At 37.9% G+C, this 23,701-nt stretch overlaps 1 protein-coding gene across 1 annotated transcript; it reads right to left on the reverse strand.

The window, feature by feature from the left end:
* Positions 1–923: 923 nt before the first annotated feature.
* SLC16A4 (solute carrier family 16 member 4) lies at positions 924–22,756 on the reverse strand. The gene is made up of 7 exons (XM_063105805.1): positions 22,670–22,756; positions 16,549–16,681; positions 15,700–15,843; positions 15,372–15,533; positions 11,353–11,564; positions 10,046–10,139; positions 924–1,108 (listed from the first exon to the last, which is right to left on the reverse strand). Exons 1-7 carry the CDS (start codon positions 22,754–22,756, stop codon positions 924–926), a joined length of 1,017 nt encoding a protein of 338 aa, XP_062961875.1.
* Positions 22,757–23,701: the final 945 nt, after the last annotated feature.

The raw sequence follows: 23,701 nt of genomic DNA on the forward strand, positions 1-23,701 counted from the left end.
GAGGAATAGAAGGGTGGAATAATGATGACAATGATGATAATTTAAGGAACATTCTGAAGGAGATTCTAAAGGAGGTTGGTCTTGCAAAGAAGTCTAGCTGTTTTTTTCTTCTTAAAGATCACCCAAATAATGAAGGGCTCTCTATTCACATGTAATTGCTTAGTCTAAGTGACATTATTAGTTAGTTAATGTAATTATTCTATATACATATAAGAAACATCTTTTTAAGTTAAATATATTTCCTATTAAAACCATCTATTTAACTTGCATATGAAACTTGTAGTTCTAAAGAGACATCTAGGTATTTAGCATAAATATTTTAGGTAATTAGTTGTAGTGAAAATGTAATATTGTTTGGATGGGCAGGAATGCTATTCAAATGATCTTGAAATAAAGAGTCTTTTATAAAGCAGTTTTTATTTATTTTTTATTACATAGCAATACATGCTTATTATAGAAATTTAAGAAACAGTAATCAAAAGAAAACAAGGATTACCTCTAATCAGTAAACAAAGATAAACTTTGTGTGTGTGTGTGTGTGGGGGGGTGCTATCCCACTCACTAAGCAAGGTTTTTAATATTCACTAAGATTCCCGAGTTCTAGTCAATCAATGGCTATATTTAATACTTCTTTAAGAAAAATGGTTTCCATTTTCACATATTTTAGTGACTGAATTACTATGGCACAATTGAGAGTTTGGATTAATTTATTTTCACTCTGATTTTCATTTAATACTTTAGGTAGTTGCTTCAACTGATTAAAATTTTAGCTTATCTGATTAAATACTAACAATTTATGTTGCTAGTACATTAGACATTAGACATTCCTCAGGATGCTAAAGCAAGAAGGAACCTTAAAAACCATCTGGTTTACTTTTCCATTTTACAAATGAGGAAACTTTTCTTCCAAACTATTGATGCTATTAGTTTAGGTTTTCTTTTTTAAAGTTCTCACTTGATTGTAGTCCTCTTTCTTTCTGTTTGAACTGTTTGTTTTTCCATCTCTCAGCCAGTGGTACAAAGAAAAAGGAAACTGAGGAGAGGAGATAGCATGTGCCAGAGAAGTAGAAAGAGCCGGTATATGTCTGGGTATAATCATATAACAAGCCTGGAAAGAAGGAATGATTTCTTTTAGTGAAACAAATCTTTCCATTAGTAATTCTCAGCCATGGACTACCAGAAGGAAGGAGCCTCCTTTACTTACCAGTCTGTAGTGTGACCCATAGGAAAGTTAGTCAGGCTTCTTACCTGTCTTATTTTTCACTGATGAGGTTGAAACAGTTCCATCTCAGTTAGGAACTTAAACCTGTGAAAAGGTCATTGTAGACTTGGAACTCATCTCCATTCTCAGATTGGAAGTTGGAGAAAATTAGGGACATATACTATCTTATTTTATGATTAATCTTATTAGAAGACCACTATTTTTACAAAGGAAATAATTACAAATTACTACTATTTTCCAAGGGAAAAATGTGAGAGAACTTATCTTTTTCCTTCACTGAACAAACACTTGAGTACTTCCTATGTTCCCAGCAATATGCAAGATATTGAAGATACAATGATGAGCCAAAACAGACATGGTCCCTGGCCTCACAGAGCTTACAGTTCAGTGGAGAGATAGATAGTAATTACATAAATTACACGTGATAAGTGATATGAAGATAAGTTTCAGGGGGCCATGAGAGCATATGAGAAGAAACCAGCTGCTTGATCAAGAAGGTTAAATGATGACCAGTTCCCCCTGAAATCTAAATGCTTTTCTAAAGCAGGAGTGGAAGGGTCCTCAAAAATCTTTTGGATAATGGCACATACTAGAACTTCAGTGAGACACTTTTGTTTTAAAACTGATTGGGTGATGGCAAAGAATATTTGTGCTAAGGCACCAGCACTTAAACATTGTTGCAAAACTCAACACTGTGGAAAAAGGCAAATAAATAGTATCGTTATGAAAATAAGTTTTGACCTATGAGCTCCCTAAAAAGTTCTCAGGAACCTCTGGGGGGGTCCACTGGCCTTACTTTGAGAAACTTTTTTAGAGTATTGTATGTGTATTATACCTGATTACTTCTCAAAAAATTTTGGTGCGGTATGCCAGCATAGTTCTGGGTTCTCATGGGATACACTCATGAACAAAATAGATGAAAATATCTGCCATTGTGGAGCTTATATTGTATCTCTCGATTTTTTTCTTCTAGCTTAGACCATGATGCCTCACTGGATGTATAGAGTATACTCCGCTCTGACATAGACCTAAATTTTTCATTGTTTTAATAGTTTTATGTTTCCTATTCTTAATGTAATAAATGAATGAATAGAATGTTTTATAGCCTGTTAAATTCAACTAACTTTAAATTGCTTTTTACTTATGGAGTCCTTGATCAGTGACCTCAATCAAATGTTTTTTGGAGTTAAGCAAGAGAGTGGAATGAAACCAACTAGGACAAGTCTTTGTATTAAGTTGATTGTGATTGACCTATATAGATCTCTTAAGAAATAGGTGACCAGTATCTGGACTCTTCTAAAAATTTCTAGAAAAGAGGGAGTTTGGAATGTACCCCCTCTTATCCCTTGTCATTCTTGCCATTCTTGGTCCCACCAGCACAGCAAATTTACTCGTATGTGTGTGTGTGTGTATATATATATAATCTGAATTATAAGACGGGTACCAGATGTAATCCTCTGGGAAAAGAGGAAGACTAGGAATTCTTGGATAAAGAGGTAGGTAGTGCTACTAAAATGTCAGGAGGGCACAGCTGAAAATAGTGAAAATGGATTGAAGATAAAACTACTTATCAACCTTTCAATTTCATACATACACACACATTTAATGTCATAATGTTGTTTCTGAAACGTTAAGGATTAAATATATTTAATATGTTTCCTTAGCAGGGCGGGGAATCATTTAGCATATTTTAGAACTATTTCCATGCAAAATTACATGAAATAATTTGTTTTAAATATGTTTCTCCCATTCATGCTTGATAATTGAGATATTAGTATTTTTTAAATTCTTATTAAGGTCCATTTACCATTCAGTAGGATAACAGTGTGCAGTTGAGTATTTAGTTTTAGAGTCCTGTTTATAATAGCAAATGTGAGGTGAAATGTAGGATGCAGAACTGTATCATATTACTGATTGTCTTATAAAAGTATTAGTTGTCATAATCAAGCTTAGGTTTAAGTGGCTATGGGGTAAGTTAAATTTTGAGCTTTGTTGATATTGAAACATCTACTCTATTTCGTTGGAATAACTAGTCTTACTTTACCACTTAAAGTAAGAGAAGATTGTATATTTGGTCTGATTTTATTAGATTTCTGTACTTTTTTTTGTAACAGCATGAAAAAGCTGTATGCAAATGCATCTCCAACCCTAAACAGTTTAATACTTCTAAGTAAACATTTTTAAAAGAAGTTATCATTGGTGGTTCAGAAGCCACTGTATTCTGTTTTGAATGAAAGCACACACATAAGTTGACATTTAAAAGACTGGACTCCTTTGTGGTCATAGCGAAAGCATTGTGAAAGTCAGAAAAAGACAGGATTATATACCAACCACAATTCAGGGTAACGAGCATGCATCTGAGTGTTCACTCCATGCTGAGTATTACTGTATGTAGCCAACACTCTGAGGACTAAACTGGCAACTGATGCAGATTTACTAAGCTGAAGAACTCTGTAAGCATTTCCTCAGTGTCTCCAGACTACCTGTATCAGATTTACTTGAGATGCATGTTAACAACGCAGATTCATTGTCTTCCCTCAAGGATACTTTGTCCTGGGTGGCACCCAGTTGATTCTGATACACAGTCAACTTATTTATTATTTAATAATATTATTTTATTTTAAATGATTATTTCAAATTATTTCCTTATATCTGTGGCTGTAACTGTTGTTTTGGGCAGGAATGTCTAATAATGTTTTCTGTGATAATTTAAAAGAAGAAGATTGGGCCGAGCTTCCTCAAACAGTTTTGCAAACCAGTTTTCTTATAGTTGGCAAAAGAGGGATAAGAATAGAATAATCTTTTCAGTTTGACATTTAATACAGTAGCCCCCCTTTCCACAGTTTCAGTTACCTGTGGTCAACTGTGGTCTGAAAACAGGTGAGTACAGTACAGTAAGATATTTTGAGAGAGAGACCACCTTCACATAATTTTTTTACAGTATATTATAATTCTATTATATTATTATTGTTAATCTCTTACTGTGCCTAATTTATAAATTAAACTTTATCATAGGTATACATGTATAGGAAAAAACATAGTATACAGAGTTCAGTACTATCCATGGTTTCAGGTATCCACTTGGTGGGGGGGTTCTTGGAACATATCCCGTGCAGATAAAGGGGGACTACTGTATAGGATTCTAAATTCATTTTTTAGAATGTCAGTATTTTTAAATCATTCTGTGTCATTTACATTTAAAAAGGAGTTTAGCCCCCTCCCCCCCAAAAAAGGTTACAGTGCAGCCTTATAACACCAAGGTTCGGATCCCCGTATCGGCCAGCTGCCAACAAAATAAAATAAAAAAGGAGTTTAACATCCTGTCTAAAAAATATTCCAGATATCTCAGAACTTGATTATTGAGTTGACTTATGAATGGTTTTTATTAGGATTACTATTGTAAGTTTACTATTAGTCATTTTGTTAAAACTTGAAATATGCCCAGAAGATTCTTAATTCCAGAGTTCTTGAAGTTGGTTCAAATAAGTGATTGAGAATCCTGTAAGTGAGTGGCCAGTGTTCAATCAGAACTTCCAGCTGTTGAGCTGTAGTGTAATGGCAGACTTCCAGGGTATACACAGACAATGATCTTCTCTTACCACTCGGGCCACTGGGGCTACCAGCTGGCTACTAGCAGCCTTGTCCTTTTACTTTGGCTGTGTTGTGCAAAAGTTTTTATGTGTGCCATGATGAAAAAAATCTTGGGAAACACGGTTTAGCAAATTTAAACCTCAGGGCTGTTTAAGATAGAAATTCACTAACTGCCCCAGGATAGAAATTTGCAATAAGATTTATTGGAAGTGCGTTAAGTATTGGCTTTCTGTTGTAAGTTTTATTAAAAGGATTGTGGTCTCTATTACGATTTGGAAGTTTGATTCCTTGGCCTTGCAAAGTGTGTTATATTTGCAAGGGAAGGACTGCTCCTCCCCACTTTTTAAACCACAATAGAGAATTATTTGGAATTTATTTACTTATTTATTTTAAAAGGATGACCGGTAAGGGGGTTTTAACACTTGACTTGGTGTTGTCAGCACCACGCTCTCCCAAGTGAGCTATCCGGCCATCCCTATATAGGGATCCGAACCCTTGGCCTTGGTGTTACTAGCACCACACTCTCCCAAGTGAGCCATGGGCCGGCCCCTAGAATTTATTTTTTATGTTTTTGTTGGTATTCATCAATCTTAGGAATACTGGATCAAAATAAAATTCTGCGAGGCTTTATTGTTTGTGGAGAAGATAATTACTAGATAAATAAATGATTTATGTTATTTTCTTTTGCCTCTTCAGGGTGTAATATTTTATTCAGAAGGCTGAGTTATTTTTGTTTGTTTGGTTGTTTTTTTTTTTCCAAATAAAATTTCAGGTCATAGAGAAATTCTCAGTTGATAGGCCAAGATGACTGATAAAACTGTAGAGGTCGTGGTTGGTAAAGGTGCATTCAGAACCAGATGGAATTTTTATTTAATGTTATGTCTGAAATGAGGAGGGAAAAGAGATAAGGAATGGCCTGTCATTTCATGAAGAGATGACTTATCTGTGTTAATGGGACAAGAGACAAGCTTAGATGGATGAATTGCCATTTTAACCATTGTCTTTTCCTATAAAACACAGAGTTGATGCAAAATTACCATTTTCACTTCATGGTATTTCTGATGAACTGTGAGATTGGCAAATAATAGCAAGAGAAAAATGTACTACTTTTTTAGGAACTAGTACAATCAATTTATAGCTATTTGGGATCATAAATGGTTTTCCTAGAGTTTGTTGGAAAAAAAAAATCACTATTGTGAAGTATCTGCTAGATTGAGTTAAACTTCAACATATTTTAAGGTCTTTCTCTTATTCCACATCTCAGAATATCTCCAATTAAAGATAAAATAAAATGGAGAGATGGGTTATAGTCGCTTAACCAAATTTTCAATTAATGAAGTGGAAGAAGATGCAAATTCTAACAGTTCTCAGTTTTAAAAGGTTCTCTAGACTGTTGCCCTTAGTATGAAGTCCCTGCAGTGTGTGTGGCAGAGTGACTGCCATGCCATGATTCATTGAGCCACAGGAGGATTTTGACAGAGTGACTTTTGTCTTCTCTCTGTTCCATGTAGCATCTAGCAGAGTGTTATGCTAATAAGTTGCTTGATCATTATTGAATGAATACTGAGTTATGATCAAATAATTATGGTGTTTTAAAGGAGTTTTCAGAAGATATTTGTGGTTGATTTAAATAAATATTTATTAGCATAATATATTACTATATATTATTTTATTATATTATTATATATATTAGCATAATATATATGATAACTGCATATGTCAGTTGGGAATGGGGACTGTATGGAGAAAAGGGAAACTACACTTAGTTTTATTTTACAGGCAGCTAATATGGGCCCTTGGTGGTTTTATTTTTAAATGAAACTGAGCCTTTAGAATTTTGAGCTCACATGTCAAATGCCGTGGAGGCAAGATTAGGAATTTCATGTCAGTAGCTTACATCTGACTTGTATATTGGAGGATATGATTATATACTTCCTTTTCTGCCCAAGGCACTATTTTATATTTATATTGCTTTCTGCAGGTTTACTTTGTTAACAGGGGTCTACTAGAAATATGCGAAGGTTTTAAAATATCAATATTTTTCATTTTTTTGCAACCTTCCAAGGCTTCCATCTTTGTACCAGTGTGTAGTTCTAGCTGCCATCGACTAGCAAAAAACATCAGTTGGGTTTGGGCAAGCCATGACCTTTGGCCTACACTTAGGTCTCCTGACCACCCTGGGTCAGGGAACCTACAACAACCCTAAAACTGACTTAGTCTAATTTAGTCCGTGTTCTTAACTCAAATTGAATTTGTCACTGAGTGTTGGAAAGGGATAGAAGGGATTGTGGGGTAGAGTGGGCAGGTTGATGCCTTACAAAGAAGGTGTGTGAGTGTCCAGGGGGTAAGTTTTAACTTTCAGTGTTTCAATACCTGTCAATGAGTTTCAGCAAAGATCTGATAAAGAATTTTGTTGCTACTGTATTTCTTATATTCACGGTTGGGAAAGGTTCGTAAATAATATTCTTGTCCATGTGCTCTATTTACATTTTTTAAAAATAAAAAATAGCTATATGATTCCTATGGATTTCCTGTTTTCTTTCCTTGAATTATTAAAATGTGTTGTATAGAACTAACTTTTTTTTCTTTTTCATTTCCATACAGGAAAGAGAAAAATATTGTTCATGTAATCAGTGTTACCATTTTTAACTAGTGTTTTGACTGAGGATTATTGTGAAAAATTTTACCATTTGCCAGATTCCTAATTAAAAATGCCTATAATCTTTTATAGGAATTTCAACTTTTGCAATTTGGTAATAACAGTTCTAGGTAAGTAAGAAATGAGAATCTCATACAGTTCAAAAGATCTAAGTTTGGTTGAGAATTTAATACTTTATTATCACCAGTAAGCCTTCCGATTTAGTTAATGCTACAGACAATAATGACTGCCCATGCCTACTGAGAACAGAGTTAATCTGTAAATCAACATTTCTGATGTTTCTTTGGTAGTTGTTGCAGGAGTCAGAAGTTAGGAACAAATCTAATAGTCTTTGTAAAGTCCTCCTTGTCATTTCACAGAAGAATGGCATACAAGAGCAAGGGCTTTCCTGAAATTTCTCTTCAACAAGAGGTTTAGCAGCACGGTTTTGTAGTCAGTGAGAAGGAAATTAAACTGAATTATATATCATCATAATCTTAAGATACTGTGACCAACTCCTGGACTAAAAATCTTTACGTAAGCTTTCAGCAACAGCCTTATCATTTCCTTTGACATTTTTGTAGAACTTATAAAATTTATGATTGTCTAAGTAATATCCTCAGAATTAGTGGGTAAAAAAATTTATCATGAGCTCTCTTTATTGTCAATCAAATACAGTACTAGGGTATTTTGTACTTTGGGTAATAAAATCTAAACTTTATTAGACTGATAATATTTTTTATATCATATATTTTACATTACATAGATGTGTGTGTGCATGAAATAAAAGTTTCACAATAAAGTGATGTGTACTGTTTTCTTATCTGCTTTGTTGTAGTCTATCATTTTGCATTAAGAAAAAGTAAGAACAGAGCCCATGGCGCACTCGGTAGAGTGCTGCGCTGGGAGCGCGGCGACGCTTCCGCCGCGGGTTCGGATCCTATATAGGAAAGACCAGTGCACTCACTGGCTGAGTGCCGGTCACGAAAAAACGACAAAAAAAGAAAAAGTAAGAAAAGATCATGACACAACAAATTGATTTCAAGACCCACATACGTACCAATAGAGTTTTCTTTTCATCTAATGGTCCTCACAAACCTGCTTTGTTTTCTCATATATTGAACTCTTTAATCATTTTTATTTTAAGAAGTATACAAAAACATATAGAACATTAAACATGTAGTTTTGTTACTTGCCTTTATCATTCGATTAAGATTATTCTCTGCCCTGGTATTGTTATCTCCCTATATTTTTGGCCTGACAGGCTTGAAAAGTTCCAAAGCACCACTGGGGATGGCCAGTGAAGAAGGATCAAGATTGAAAAAAGGTATCAGCAAACTGATCTGTTTTCTGTATCTCACTGCTCTGCTAGGCCCCTCTATTATTTGGCATCCTTTTATCAGGCCCTATATACCAATTCTGAGCTTTACTTTAAAATTATAGCCTGCTTTCCAGGTATGAAGTGTAGGCCAAGAATTAGACAACATGGTAAGTGGAGTGTTCATAAATGCAAGTAAGAGTTGCTTGTATATCTATATAAATTTTTCTTTTAGAATAAGTATGCCTAAAATGAACCTCAGATAGCGATGTGCTTTTTCCTCCCGGTAATAATTATTGTTATCCTAAGTTTATATTCTTTTTCTTTTAATATTTGCCTTTTCTAAGTCTTAAGAGGTGCAAACTTAACATCATTATAAACTTAGTTTTTAGAAAAAGGGTTGTGGGCAAGATCAGATCCCTTCTCTGTTTCACTTCAGGACTGAAAGAAGCAAAAGTGAGTTTTAGGCTAAGTTCCTTTTTGTGGATGATTTGAAATACTGTACTAATTTGTACATTCAAATATATTAAGAACCTATGGTGTATAAGAAACTAAAGTTTAAGCCTGTTCCCTAGAATATTTCTGTTTTAGTAGTCAAATTTTTAATAGTCTTGGATTAAATGTTCAGCAAGCACAAAATATCCATTAGGTAAAAAGTGAATGTAAAACTACACTTCAGTCTTAAAGTTTAATCTAAATAATCAGAACTCCCCAAATATTTACTGTACTTGTATATAATGTGTACCAGTGGCTCCAGATATCCTCTCCACAGAGATTCTGGCCCTTAGGCCAAGTATTCTCCCACCCTAGGGGAGACAGAATGTGAAGCGCCTCCATCCCTCTTTGAAAAGAACAGATACTGGGCAGCCCTAGACTGCTCTGTGGCACATTGGAAGAACAAAGGTGTCAGGCTTGCAGTTTTCAGACTCTATAAAAATGACTTGTTTAGCTAAAGACACTAGTGGTTCTATTTTTTTAAAGCATCATGGGTCTTTGAAACTCTGATAAAACTCTGGATGGGCTCCCAGACAAGTAGACATACATCCAATCCCTGCTCTAAGACTCCCAAGGAAATATAAGAATCTGCTTAGGGCAAATCTGTTGAAATGACACTCAGATTTTCCTGTATTGGTGATGAAGTGAGAGTAGGTACAGGAGGGACTGAAATAGCAGTTTCCTTTAAACTGATACTGTCATTACATTTTACCATGAATCCCAGATCAGTGTTTTCTTTTATTGCTATGGAAATTTGCTCAGAATGTGGCTAAGCTATTACCTGCTACAGGTGGTCCAGAAAGGACAGCCATTCCAGCGAAGAAACCAGCAAAGCCCAAAAACCTGTGTACTCCAGAATTCTTAGAAAGGTCAACCTGTAGGGATTAGAATTCAGTGTTAGCCATATTAAGAATGCAATTCTGTAGAGAACTATGCTTACAAAGGGACAAATACTGTTTGTCATTTCAAACTGTGAACAGTTGACTTCTAATATTATCAAAGAGAGCTGCGGTCAAATAGGCAAGAGTAACTTTGCTAGGCAAAGTTTTTAGTTTATTAGTAAGAAACATTGGTTTTTGTTTTTTAATCTTTTAGGTAGTTTGGGAGTACTTTTTTCCCCCCTAGTCTTATTGCTCTTCTCTGTTAGGAAATGGTATTTACAATCTTATCTGACAGTGACATTCTTGGCTCCACCTATGTCTGAGTACTGACCACTGGTTTTAAGAAATCAGATACCACAAGGAGTTGATTTCAGCTTTAGGAAGTTTGATTTTTGCCCAAGCCTTATATAGTATCTCGTAGCACTTATGCTAATATTGATATCAGGCTAGAAGTTTTACAGGGATTCTTTTTTTTTTTTTTCTTTTTGTCTTTTTTGTGACTGGCCGCACCGCGCTCAGCCAGTGAGCGCACCGGCCATCCCTATATAGGATCCGAACCCGCGGTGGGAGCGCTGCCTTGCTCCCAGCGCCGCACTCCCCCGAGTGCGCCACGGGGTCGGCCCCAGGGATTCTGTTCCAGCATTGAGGACCTGCTTCTAAGAAGAACCCATGGGGTTCTAAGGAGTTCCAAGAAGTCAGAAATAATTAAGTACTTCATTTTCATTTGGGTCCAGGACTTTGAGTCACCTTTGGAGTAAAAATGTAGAGGAGGTAAAAACAATGTTCCTAAAAAGTACAGAGGCTCAAGGCAATAACCTCAACAAGAGAGAAGCCACACTGGCCAGGAAAACCCTTTTTCTCTTAAAGAGTTCTCAGGGAACTCTTCAAATGAGTCTTAGAAGGAGCCAGAGAAATTTCTGGAACTGAAGGAGAGAAGTGAACACAAGCCTAACCTTTTGTGAGACTGATAAGCAAAATGGAATCCTGCTAATCCCTTTTTTGTTTTCAGTTCTTTCCTGTCCTATGTGGATAGTTTTCTCCCCAAGGTAAGATGAATAACTGGACAGGATATATATACAGGGTTTCTGAGGCTTTTGGTATGTTTTAAATTACAAAAATGCAAAATATGTACTCTCTTTTGGTCAGATTGTTACTGATACTTGCTTTTGCTAAATAGTTTAACAACGTTATGAGTGTGTCTACTCACCACTACAGGAATTATCAGTGCCAGGTAACCACCAGCGAAAATGGAAAAGAAGATGGTGTAGGTCATAAGTAGTGGAAATGTGGTGGCTAATGGAGCAAGCAGGTTAGTGATGCCACAGAGAATGAGGTAAGACTTGTAGTAATGATACTTCTTGATCCAGTTTCTATCAGCAACCCATCCAGAAATAATCTGACTGACTGCCTCAATGATACCTGGAACAGTATTGGAAAAGTCTTATGAAATCTTAATTCCATTTTTCTAGTCCCTTTGAAAAATGTGAATAAGGCATGTGTTTCCAAGTAATATGACCTCATCCTGAGTTCAGGATACGTGAGGGAAAAAATAGCTTCATTTGTCACCAAATAGGATCTCTCAATTACTTACCTATTCCAAATACATTTAATAAAATACCAAAGGCTCCTTCAGAGTTGGGTAGAAGATCCATCAAGTTGTCAGGTGTTTTTTCTGACTGTTTGGAAAGCTCATACCACCAACCTGGGAATCCCTGGTTACAGAGGACCTTGGGCTCAGAAGGCCTTTCTGTCCTTTCCCTAAGAGGTCCTGCAGGTGAGGAAGTGAGATTTTTAAGACTAGTGTGCCCTCAGGTCTGTGTACGGTGAAGACTGGAGTATAAATGAGAAAGTCTTATGTTAAAAAAAATTAAAAAATAAAATAGATGTTGGGGACTCTTTCTTGTAATTGCATATGAAGTTATGGAAATTAAGTCCTTCTCCAAAGGTCATTGTGCTTAATTTGAAAATATGTAGGAAGTCTGGAAATAGGAGATCATATTTTGAACATTGGAGCTGTGGTGTAACTTGAATAAAATTCATTTTCCACTCAGTTTCTTAACAGCATTCTTACTCTTTTCCTGTTATAAGCTATTGTAGCAGTTACGCACTGAGATTTTCACCAAGAGTAGTATGAGCTCCAGTTGTTTTGTACTTCATATTCTTCCTATGGTTCAAACATAAATTGCTCCATTAAAAAAGGAAATAAAAAATGCATACTACCATGTCTATATCTGTTTTTACAGTTATTTCCTAGGGTGCATATTGAAACTTTATTTTATGTTCTTTGCGCCCATTAAATGGCCCTAACCTGATCTAAATTGATACTACCAGACATTTTAGGAGAAAAAATTAGTTTGGCCAGGTATCTTTGTCTTGTGTATACAAGCTTTATTTGGGTGAAGTGGAGTATCTTTGCAATTGTAACATTTGAAACCGGGAGCAGTCAGTTTTGTAAGGGCTTGGTAAATCCACTTTTTGTCAGGAAATTAGTAAGAGAAAAGTTAATGTTGAAATCTTGAAAATTTCTAGATAATTAGAACAAACCAGTTCCATCTCATCCCTTTTCATTTTTTGGCTCCCTTTTTGCCAGTTGAGAGAATGCATGTATTCTGGATCAAACATTCTGTCTGCAAACATTTTTGTGAATGCTCAACTAAAATGATTGTTCTTATTTTTAATTTACATTCTAACTTATTTTAAATATCAGTCCATTAGTGAGTAGCCTTAAGTCATCTTTATCTGTCTTACTATGAGTTCCAAAGGGAGAAATTCTTAGTTACAAATATTAATAGGCCATTATTGAATGCTTACTGTGTGCATTATTCTAAACTCTACATACATTACTTTTTAATCCTGACAACCTTATGAGGGTGGGGACTATTATCCCTATAGTACAGAAAAGGAAATTAAGGCATAGAGAAGGCAAGTAACTTGCCCAAGGTCACACTGCTAGGAAATACAGAGCAAGAACTTGAACCTGGGAAGGCTAGCTCCAGAACCAATTCTTTGAACCACTGCACTATGCTGTCTACCTAGGATTGTCTGCTTCCGAGAGTGGCTGTTGCCACTGAGCACCAGCTTTTTGAAATTCAGCATTTATTCAACAAATAATTCATATCTACTGAGTCAGACACTGATATATGAAAATGAGTAAGACTTGGTTTGGGGTCCACTGTCTAGTAGGAAAGCCTGTGTGTAAGTTGCAATGACAGATCTGTGCAGGGAAATGCTCTGGTGCTCTATCTAGCCGCAAAAAACTTGCTTTTCCTGGCCCTCCCACAACTCTTGTTTTTCTTCAGCTTTTAAATAAAATTTAGTAAACTTTTGTAAAATTAAGTTCATTTTTCATTTTGGGTAGGAGGTTGAAGGTAGGCTACAGTTTCTTACCAGCTGCAGAAACGAGGTAGGAGGCATCCATGATTTCAATCCCCAGTGTTTTGGCTCTGGCTACCAGGTGAAAGGTAAGGATGAAATATGCTAACTGACTGAGGAGAAAAGACCAGGTAAATATGTAGAAGAAAGGATTCCCAAAGAGAGAAATATAGAGTTTTTGTTTGCAGCTCCATGAAATAGCCTTTTTCTGGTAACTTTCTTCATTACTTATTAGTGACAGTCTGTTCCTGTTAGGCCTATTGTTGAACTCTTCACTTTTATTTAGTGAGACTATTAAACTTTTAACAGGTTGCCCAGCTTTCTGCATAGTACTGTCCTTGATGGTAAACTCTTGTGTCTCATCGCAGTATGATGTTTCTGTCCCACACAGTTCCTCTGGACTACCTGCAGACAAACTGCTACCTTTAATATCAGAATTGTTCTCGCTTTTGATATGGATGGGTCTTAAGAGCATACTAGAAGGTACCAAATTCAATGCGATTGCTCCAAATAATATAAGGGCACCTAAATGGGAGAGAGAAATTGAGAAGTTAATAATAACCTCTTGGTTCATGATATTTTGTGTTCATAGGCTCAGAAGAGGCCTCACCACATAATCCAAAATTCTCAAAAACCTACTTGGCCCCCTGAATTTACATGAAAGCATTTTAAGTCTGTTGACATATACACTGTTGTATCTCTGTAAAAATGGAGTCCTTTGGAAATAGGAAACCAGGAAGCTGCACCAGTAGATGGGATGGAAGGAGAGGTTGTTATTGTGCTAAATGAGAAAACAATAAAAGTTTTTCTTGGAAGGTGGGGGGTGGCATTTCAAATGTTAAAAAAATTATAGTGTGTTTTAAATAAGGATTCTAAATATCCTGAAATGAGGGATTTTAGGCACAGAAAACAGAATTAGACAATAGGAATGATTTGAGAATAGTCTTAGAAAAGGGGGCAGCCTTTCATCCCATGACATTTAAAAAAATTTCCTTGAAAGAAGATAGATGCTAGTCTTGCCTTTGAGGCTGAGCCATTGCTTGATTTCATCATCTGCTGATCAAAACTGACTTGTGTATGGTGCTTCTAGAGATAGAATGGGCTGTAGGCTCTGCTGTCATGTCTTATGAATTTGTCAGCTGGTCCTATTCACCATAAGACTACTGAATAGTTTTTTTACTCAGGAAAGATTAAGCAAGACTGCTATGTAGATAGAAATAAGCATATGAACACACACACACACATGCACACGCACGCACACACACACACACACACACTTTTTCCAGTAATTTAAGATTATTTTAATCCAAATGTTATCTCAGGTACAAAGAAAATTGTGGGGTGAATGGTTTCTATTTGTGCAAATTTATAGTTGACAGTATATACAAGATTATTAAGAAACAATCATCCTTTTATTAAAGTATTTTTTTCTTTTTTGTCTATTTTAATAAGTCTGATGGAAGAGGCATTTTTTAAGTGCAAATTTTTTTCTTAAAGGGAAAATATGAAAAATGAATGCTTTGGTGGAACGAGAGGAAGGGGGGAGCCTTGTTTCCCCAGGGTGTCACTTTCATTGCAAGGTGTTTCCAGCTGCACTGAGTGACCTCCATTTCCTCAGACACTGAACACTATGGTGAATTTTGAGTTGCTTGAGTGAGTTAGCAAAGTCTGCAAGTAGTTTAAGAGCTCTTCTGCTATGTATTCTCCAAGGAAGAAGAGAAGCATGTTTCCTTTAGAAATCATGCTCATTTCCTCTCTGGCAATACCTTGTGAAATCATTTCCAGTCATCAAAGGGAGAGAGAAGAGCATTAAATCTTGCAGAGTTGATAGTTCAGAAACTTAAAATGACTCACCTGTCCAGTCGTATAGGTCTATCAGGAATTTTGTAAAAGGTGCCAACAGAAACGTCAGTCCCATTCCAGAACGGGCAATAGCTATAGAAAGAGCTAATCGTCTTTTGAAGTATTTGGTAGTTACCACAGCAGCTACTTGGTACAAGAAAGCAGAACCCACACCTAAAAGAAAAACAATAGTTTGGAATCGCTTTCACATTACGTGAATTAATGCCAAATGAAATATTCTGGATCTGAGATGATATAACTAGGCCTTTTGGACACAGGGACAGTAGAAGAGAAGGTTCCTTTTACATCTTTTATAGTCTTGTATTTACAGTGGACTCACCAGGTAAAAGTCCCATAGTCACACAAAGAAAGGGGATACTTGTAGCCCAGCTGCTGATCATATATCCACCAGTAACAAGGAGAGTCCCAAGAATGGAGGTAGTTTTTTCTCCAAGTATGTCACAAATAATGGCAGCCAGGGGACCTTAGGAGAAGAAAGAAAGGCAAATACTACATAACTATGCTCTGGCATACCTTATACTCTGATGCATGACTTAAGTCATTGAAGAAGAAAAAGAGGACTCTGGAGTACTGTGTATCCTTCAAAAAATGTGTTTGTATTGTGCTTCTAAGTAGTACCAGTCCCACGCTATTTTGCTTTTTGGAAGGAGAATGAAAAAAAAAAAAAAAAAGGATCATAAATATGTAAGCAGGTTTGGAGAGGAATCCTATGACTAGAACAAGGTTGAATCACTAATCTGCTCCTCCACCATATTACAGCTCCAAATAAAACTACAGGATGAGAAATTGGTTCTATATTTTGTTTTTGGTAAGCTTAGATGAGAAGAATTTCATGGTCTGACTTCCAGGTTGAGAGCCTAGCTCACTGAACCTATATTAAGGCATTACCAGATTGTGGAAAGAAACAAGGCATGAAAAATTGAATCATGGAATTAAATAGTTCAATTAATCAACTTTCTTTGTTTGAACCCTAGTTTTCCCATTTTAGTCTCCAAGGCAAGTGGAGGCTAAACACTGATTCCTTACTTTCTCAGTATTACATACTAGTAAATGAACCTAAATTTTAGCAATGCCCCAGTCTTAAGTGACTGACAGAGGAGTCTTCTTGGAATTGCCCTTTGTGGTCCTTCTCCTTGTACATACAGCAAGCTTATTGCCAGCTATATACCTGCAGAAAAACGAAGCGATGACATGATAGATCCAATCCAACCAGTTTGTTCTGAGGTGCCTTCAAACTCTTCTTTAAAGACCACAAAGAAAATTGCAAAAGTCTTGATCATTCCCATCACAAACACATTTACCTAAATCAAAGCAGACCAGAAGTCAGGTGAGCTATTACGGAGGAAGTTAGACATCTATTAGAGGTTATGATTCCTCCAGTACTAGTATTTGCCAGTTTAATTTATTGGTGGTTCTTTATTATACATCTTATAGAGGAGTCATCCTTTTAGGGCAGCTAGGAACTTTACATAAAAGCATCTCATTTAATCCTCATCTCAAGGCTACAGAATAGGTTTGTAAGTATTGTATTAGAGTTGACCCAGTTGGTTAGAGCATGGTGTTGATAACTACAGGGTCAAGGTTTCAGATCCCCATACCTGCTGGCCACCAGGAAAAAAAACATCAGGAAGTTGAAGTTTAGAGAGACAAAGATTTGCTTAGGATGCAGGTGCTGGAGCTGAGGTTTGAACCCAGATGGACTAGCTCTAAACCAACCAGTACTTTACAGTTGTTAAAATAGCATCTATTAAAGACAGCTAATTCTAGTTACCTTTGTGGGAAAAAAGCGTTTGTGAAAAAAAGAATTAGTCTGAGCTGGCCCCGTGGCTCACTCGGGAGAGTGCGGCGCTGGTAGCGCTGAGGCCGCGGGTTTTGATCCTATATAGGGATGGCTGGTGCGTTCACTCGCTGAGCGTGGTGCAGTCCAGCACCGTGCCAAGGGTTGCGGTTCCCTTACCGGTTTAAAAAAAAAAAAAAAAAAAAAAAAAAAAAAAAAAATATATATATATATATATATATATATATATATATATCAGTTTTTACTTTAGCTTTGCTTTAACTCTGTTCCTGAGCTGATTATTCTCCCTCACTTGATATATAAATAGGGTGACCATATAATTTTTCATCTAAATTGGGATACTCTTGAGATCAAAAGGGAGCGCTTAATTATGCCAGGACAGCAAGAGTTAACCAGGATGTATGGACACTTTATGGTTGGGTCTTGTGCCCCATCTTTTTCTCTGTCCCACCTAACCCTCCTTGCCTGCACCCCCCCACCCACCCCGGAATCGCTTCTTTTGAGGTCAGGTTTTCTTTCTTTGGAGTACTGTACCAACTTTTGTTGCTTGGAATTCTGATTAGCCTGGAGGCAGTGAAGAGCTATTGCTCTTTTCGCTTTTTGCTTAATGCCAAACTTTATCCCCAGCAGGGGTCAGGAGGGGGAAACTCAAAGGGAAACCTAGCCTGGGTCTGCACTAACTCAAAGCCTAGAAGCCACCAAATACTCACTGTTTTTAGGGGCTTCCTAGCTTCCCCTTTCTTTTACTTGTTTCAGTAACATTGGCTTTTCCAGTCCACTTTCTGTGCTTTCAACCATGCCATGCATTGCTTAATAACCTCAGAACCCTGTGTTCTCTTTCACTGATTCCATTTTCCCTGTCCTCCTGGTAAATATTTTTCCCTTGTGGTTCTGTACTCATGTCACTTGATACCTGCTCCCTGGACAATCAGTTTAATCAATTTAATTACCACTCATTCATGGGGGTGTAGTTCTGATTATGGTCTTGCAATCAGCCTGCTTTGGCTTGCATCCTGGCTCGGCTTCCTACTAGGGGTGTGACCTTGAGCAAGCTACTTTGCAGAGTTAACCTTCTTTTGTAAAGTGAGGAGAATGAAGATTACGTAGCTCATAGGACTCTGGTAAAGTACTTAATACTTGGCACTTAATACTCAACTATGATTTTGTTATTTTGTATTACCATTCTATTTTCCCAAGAGCTTCAGACTCATAACTGTCTACCAAATCTTTCCCTTATCCAGTGCCTACTCTTCAATTTTTTTGATTAGTACCATTCACCCATTCACCTGAGTCAGAGACCTGCTTCCCATTAAGACACCTCCTTTCCCTCAAACCCTACCTTCTAAATAATCATCAAGACTTCCTTTCTATTCCAATCACTAGACTCTTGTTTTCGGACCAATATTATTTCTTGTCTGGAGGTAAGGGACTAAGAATTGGTAGCAATGCACAGTGGTTGCAAAAGTTGGGGTGGTGAGGAGGAAGTCCCTTAATATGCTTTTTCCCATTCTGACTTGACAGAAGATAGAAAACTTTCCTTATTTAGAATGAACAATACTATGGACACCTGGGCTATATATTCAAAAGTGCAAAGACATTTTATCAGGCCCCGATTCAGGCAATTGAAACCATAATTTTCCTCCAAGACACTTCTGTCAGGAAATCTGGCTAGAAAATATAAATATACTCAAATCTCAACCTAGACTTGTTTGTCTTAGTTCAAAATAGAGTGGTGTTTATGTCCTCTTGTGAGCAAGGAACACCAAAGTGAGGTCATTCTGTAAAATAAGTTTCCTTTTCTGTGGATGGGGGTTCTGTGCTGGCATCTGCAGGATACTGACCTCTGTGTTCTTAGCCACCTGAATTTGGCTAGCTACTGGTCCCCTCAGTTCAGAACCTTTCCTTTTTGGTCTGTCCTTGATGTCTGGGTGTGGTAGCAGTGAATGGATATGACTTGTCTCTAATAACTGGTCTGTGTCTTCCATTCTGTGTCAGGAAGGCCAAAGGCAGAGCTTTTGTTCCCCTCCCTTAACCCTAAACCTTCCAACTTTGTTTCTGTTTTGACTCAAAGGTATTAAAAATCTGTCCTGAGGTCTAGGTTTTCCCTTAGTTAACTAAGCAAACTACATAAATCTGTAATCCTACATAATCCATGCGTAGGACCAAGCTTGGTGGTTTTAAGTCCTGTCACCAGAGTCCACATCAGACATTGTAAATGGGTTCACCCCAAAATAAAGCAAAAACCCTAAAAATTTTCTAAAAGTTTCCTCATTTCCTCTTTAAGAGCAGTTAATTAGTTGAACTGGGTAGGAACACCTTAAGCAGGCCTCCCTCCCCCAGCGAGAGCTCCCTCACCAGATCATTCTAATTGTGTCCGGAAAGGGGGCTGGATCAGCCTCATGGCCTGTTTTGTATACAGACAGAGCACTAGGCTTTGTCGCAGTTACTTTTATTTAATAGCAAATAGCTTCTTCCTACCCTGTGCCCCTCTCTAGTATCACCTTAGCTCTTCCTGCCCTTCATAGACAAGCTTCTTTAAGGATAATCTTGCTCTTCTCTTACCAGTCCACTGGAAACTTAAGTCCACTAACTTCAGCCCCCACCACTCCACTGTGACGGCTCTTATCAAAACTATTAGAGACTTCTTTGTTGCTAAACCAATAGACTTGTGATATCTGTCATATTGGACCTCATCCACATCTGCTCATCACTTTTTCCTGGAAATTTCTGCCTTAGCTGCTGGGACACTGAAGACACTAAGTGCTGTGACATTTCTGGATTGTTGTTTACTTCTCTGACTGCTTCTTAGTTTCCTCTGGGCTATTCCACCCATCTCCCAGACATTGATTTTTCTCAGGGGTCTGCCCTAAATCCTCTTCTCCTTCCTTCTGCCCCAAAGTTCTAACTATCATGTATGCTGGTTACTCACAAATTTCACTATGCAGGTCCTGTGCTCCAGATGCGTATAGACAATGCTGAACACATTACTGGTTATAAGCCCCTCAGACTCAAGAGTGTTAAAAATTAAACCATCCAAGCCATCTTCAGATTTTCTCCCCTTCTTCCTATGTCCTCCAACTCACTGAATGGCATTCATCATCCTCCAAATTGCCCAAGCCAGCAACCCAGAACTCCTTGACTCCCTCTCTTTGCCTGACATCTAATTCCTCTCCAAGTCTTACAGGTCTACCTCCTTGATATTGCTCAGATCTGTATTTCCTCTCCATCTATATTGTTACTGCCTGAATTTGGGGCCTTATTAATATAAGTTTTCTTACCTGGATTATTGCAATATCCCTCCAGTGAATCTTCCTGCTTCCAGGCATAACCCCCACTAAATCCATTATTCACCCTGCAGCCAGAGCTATATTTCTGAAATGCAAATCTGATCCCATCACTCCTCTACTTAATTTTTCTCATTAGCTCCTAATAACCTCAAGATAAGAACAAATATTCTTAGCATGGCTTACAAGGCCCCTGCCCATCTCTCCAATTTATCACCTTTTCTCCTTCTGATTTGTTTATTCATAAATGTGTCTGTCAGTTTATCCATCCATATTGGTGCCAGCTATGTTCCAGTCTAGTATAAGAGCTGGACTTAATAGTAGTGAGTATGCACTGGTGAGCAACACAGATATGGTTCCATGGGGATGGAACATTCAGTCTAGTGAAACAGAATACAGAAAACAGACATACAAATACATAAAGTATGGTAAGTTAGTTAAAATGAATCCCTTTTTTTAAAGTAGGGAGGTCCCAGAGAACATTCAGTTATTTTTCACTCACCTTTTCAGGAGTTCATCTATTGTAGAAAAGTGCACTTGTAACTCAGAGAAACAAAAGCATAGTCATCTAAGTATCCACATTACCCCTGTGGGCAATTAGCTCCTGAGTTCATTGCTAACATTTTGAGGATCCAGTATATTTTTGTGTGTTTTAATAACCAGGATTATACTCAAAATATGGGACATTGTTTATTAATCTGGTTATTAGGCATTTTTTTCTTACCAGCAACTAAATTGGTCAAATAACTTCCTTTCATCAGAAGATGGTGTAGGAAATGTAAGGGTGGTTACTGGGCTGAAAGGTGGGAGAACTACTGACCCTCACCAACAGTTCTGTGAAGCCTATGATTTGGGGAGGTGGCCCAGCCACAGGAAGGGCTCTCAGACTTAGGTCATTCTTAGTTTCCCTATTTGTAACATTTCTGGGAGGAAAAAAGATTCCACACTCTGGCAATGAAGTTATTGTTTAACAAATAGTGTTCTATTTATTAGTTTTGTACCTCTGCCCCGCTTTTCCCTTCTGTGTTACTATAGAGGAGGCATGATGTTTTCCCACCATTCTGTTTATAGAGGTCTTAGTTATCCATATTGTAGACAACAGGATCACTAACAGTCACCAGGACTTGTGCTCCCCATCCCTGTGAGCTGCTTACTGCAGGGCTGAGCAGGGGAGGAGCATCAGGAGGAAAGGGACATTTTTGTGAGAACATCTCAAAGTTAGAACTTACCTGGGAACACTTAAGTATTATGGAGCTGGTGCCACTCTGCAGGATCGTTTGGGGGCACAGCTGTGATGGCATTCACCAACATTGTAGAATGGGCATGCTGATGATGCCGATTACCACTGTCTCACATAGCAACCCCAAGAGCTTTTCAGAAGATGAGGGAAGGGCCGGCCCGTGGCTCACTTGGGAGAGTGTGGTGCTGGTAACACCAAGGCCAGGGGTTCAGATCCCTATATAGGGATGGCCAGTTAGCTTACTTGGGAGAGTGTGGTGCTGACAACACTAAGTCAAGTGTTGAGATCCCCTTACCAGTCATCTTTTAAAAAAAAAAAAAAAAAAAGATGAGGGAAATAATTTTAAAAATGGAATGCCTAGTCCAGTTGCTTATGGATAAAGGAGAAAAATCAGGCACCCATTTCAGAATCCACATCCTTCTCTCTTTCCAGACATATCAGAAATAGACATTGGGTCTAATTCTGGCATAAGTTATAGTTAATGGGAATGGGTTGGGGAGTGAACAGCAGCCTGAATGGAGAGGAAATGTTCCCCTCCCCTATCAGTGAAGGGAGCTGCTTCCAGCAGTTTGCATAATATGCCAGGCTGAGCTGGAGAACCTATCTGCAGAACACTTTAGCACTTAGTTCTACTTCTGGGATTGTCCCCAAATCGTAATTGCCATGCTGCCAGGGCAGAACTGCTGATCTTGACTGGAGAATTCCTAGGTTTAAGGGATAGTAGGGAGGAAGAGCATAGAACTGAATATGAACATTTCTGCTTTCACTCAAGGGGGATATTTTCAGCTTTTTCCTGGGTTCAGCATGGGCCTCTGACTTTGGCAATTATTGACAGTTCCTGGCCTCATTCTGCCACCCTTTTTACTCAAATGCCAAGTATTTCCTTAGTGATCTTGTTAGGCTGCTCTGAGCCTTTCTCCAGGGAGCCTTCTTTCAGACAGTAGGAAAGGGGAAAGCAACTTCTTACCAGGAAAAAATGAAGCACAATCATCCATCCCCATCCTCCATCCAGAGTTTCAGTGTAAGATTGGGCCTTCCCCTCCTTCTTCAGCATGATTCCTCTTTTAAATGTGGAAGATCCCTGTGACAAATCCATAGCATAGTTGATTCAGCTGACCAGAAACTGATCTAAACTTTTAAACTTTTATTTTTTTCTGTAGTATAAAACCACTTGTACCATAATTTTTTTAAACTTCTTAGTTACACATGAAGTCTGCCTGATGTAACTAAGGACTAAGTTAACTACAAAGCCTGATCTCACTGATTGTGGGGTGGCTGCTCCTAGAACTGTGCTCAGTGTCCTTCCCGCCAGGTCTGCAAGTAAATTCCTAGGGGAAGCTGTGCATCACCCTCCTGGTCAGTGCTAAAGTATTTAGGAGTGAAGTGTCATAGTGTCTGCAACCTTCATACAAATGATTCAGTAGATGCAAAAAGAAAATGTCGATATTCTGAGGGGGGCGTGAAGAAGTCATTTCCTACTACCAGGTTGAAGACAGGCCATTACTGGAAAGGAGAATCAGCTGACAGGGTATGTGGAATGGCCATCTGGTGAGTAGGCTCGACTAGGGGAGATGCCAGTCATCCAAGACATAGAAAACTAACCCAGCACACACTCCCATTTCCATCTTACCTTTGATGTGGTGTTCAGCAAAGGAATCCTCCACAGATGAAGCAATTTAGGAAGAAAAATACTATTTTTTTTAGCGTGTTACTCTTGCTATGGCATTTCATTCCACTCTACTATGAAAACAAGTGAGCATTGTGAGAGCTGAGGAGGGCAGAGCTAATTTAGGCACGACTGCCAGTGGACTTTACTTCCTGAAGGGAGGAGGAAAGGCTGTGATTTGACATCATCTCAGGCCCTCCACCCACCCTTGCTCAGAAGGTAGAATTTTTTACCGTGGCTCAAAAGCAAGCATTGGAGTAAACCAAGGGGAAAGTCCTTTGCTGACTATGCTCAAGGCAGGGGGATGGGGCCCCAGAAATAATACATGTGTCT

The sequence above is a fragment of the Cynocephalus volans genome, chromosome 8, assembly GCF_027409185.1.
Source record: "Cynocephalus volans isolate mCynVol1 chromosome 8, mCynVol1.pri, whole genome shotgun sequence".
NCBI classification, from domain to species: Eukaryota; Metazoa; Chordata; class Mammalia; order Dermoptera; family Cynocephalidae; genus Cynocephalus; species Cynocephalus volans.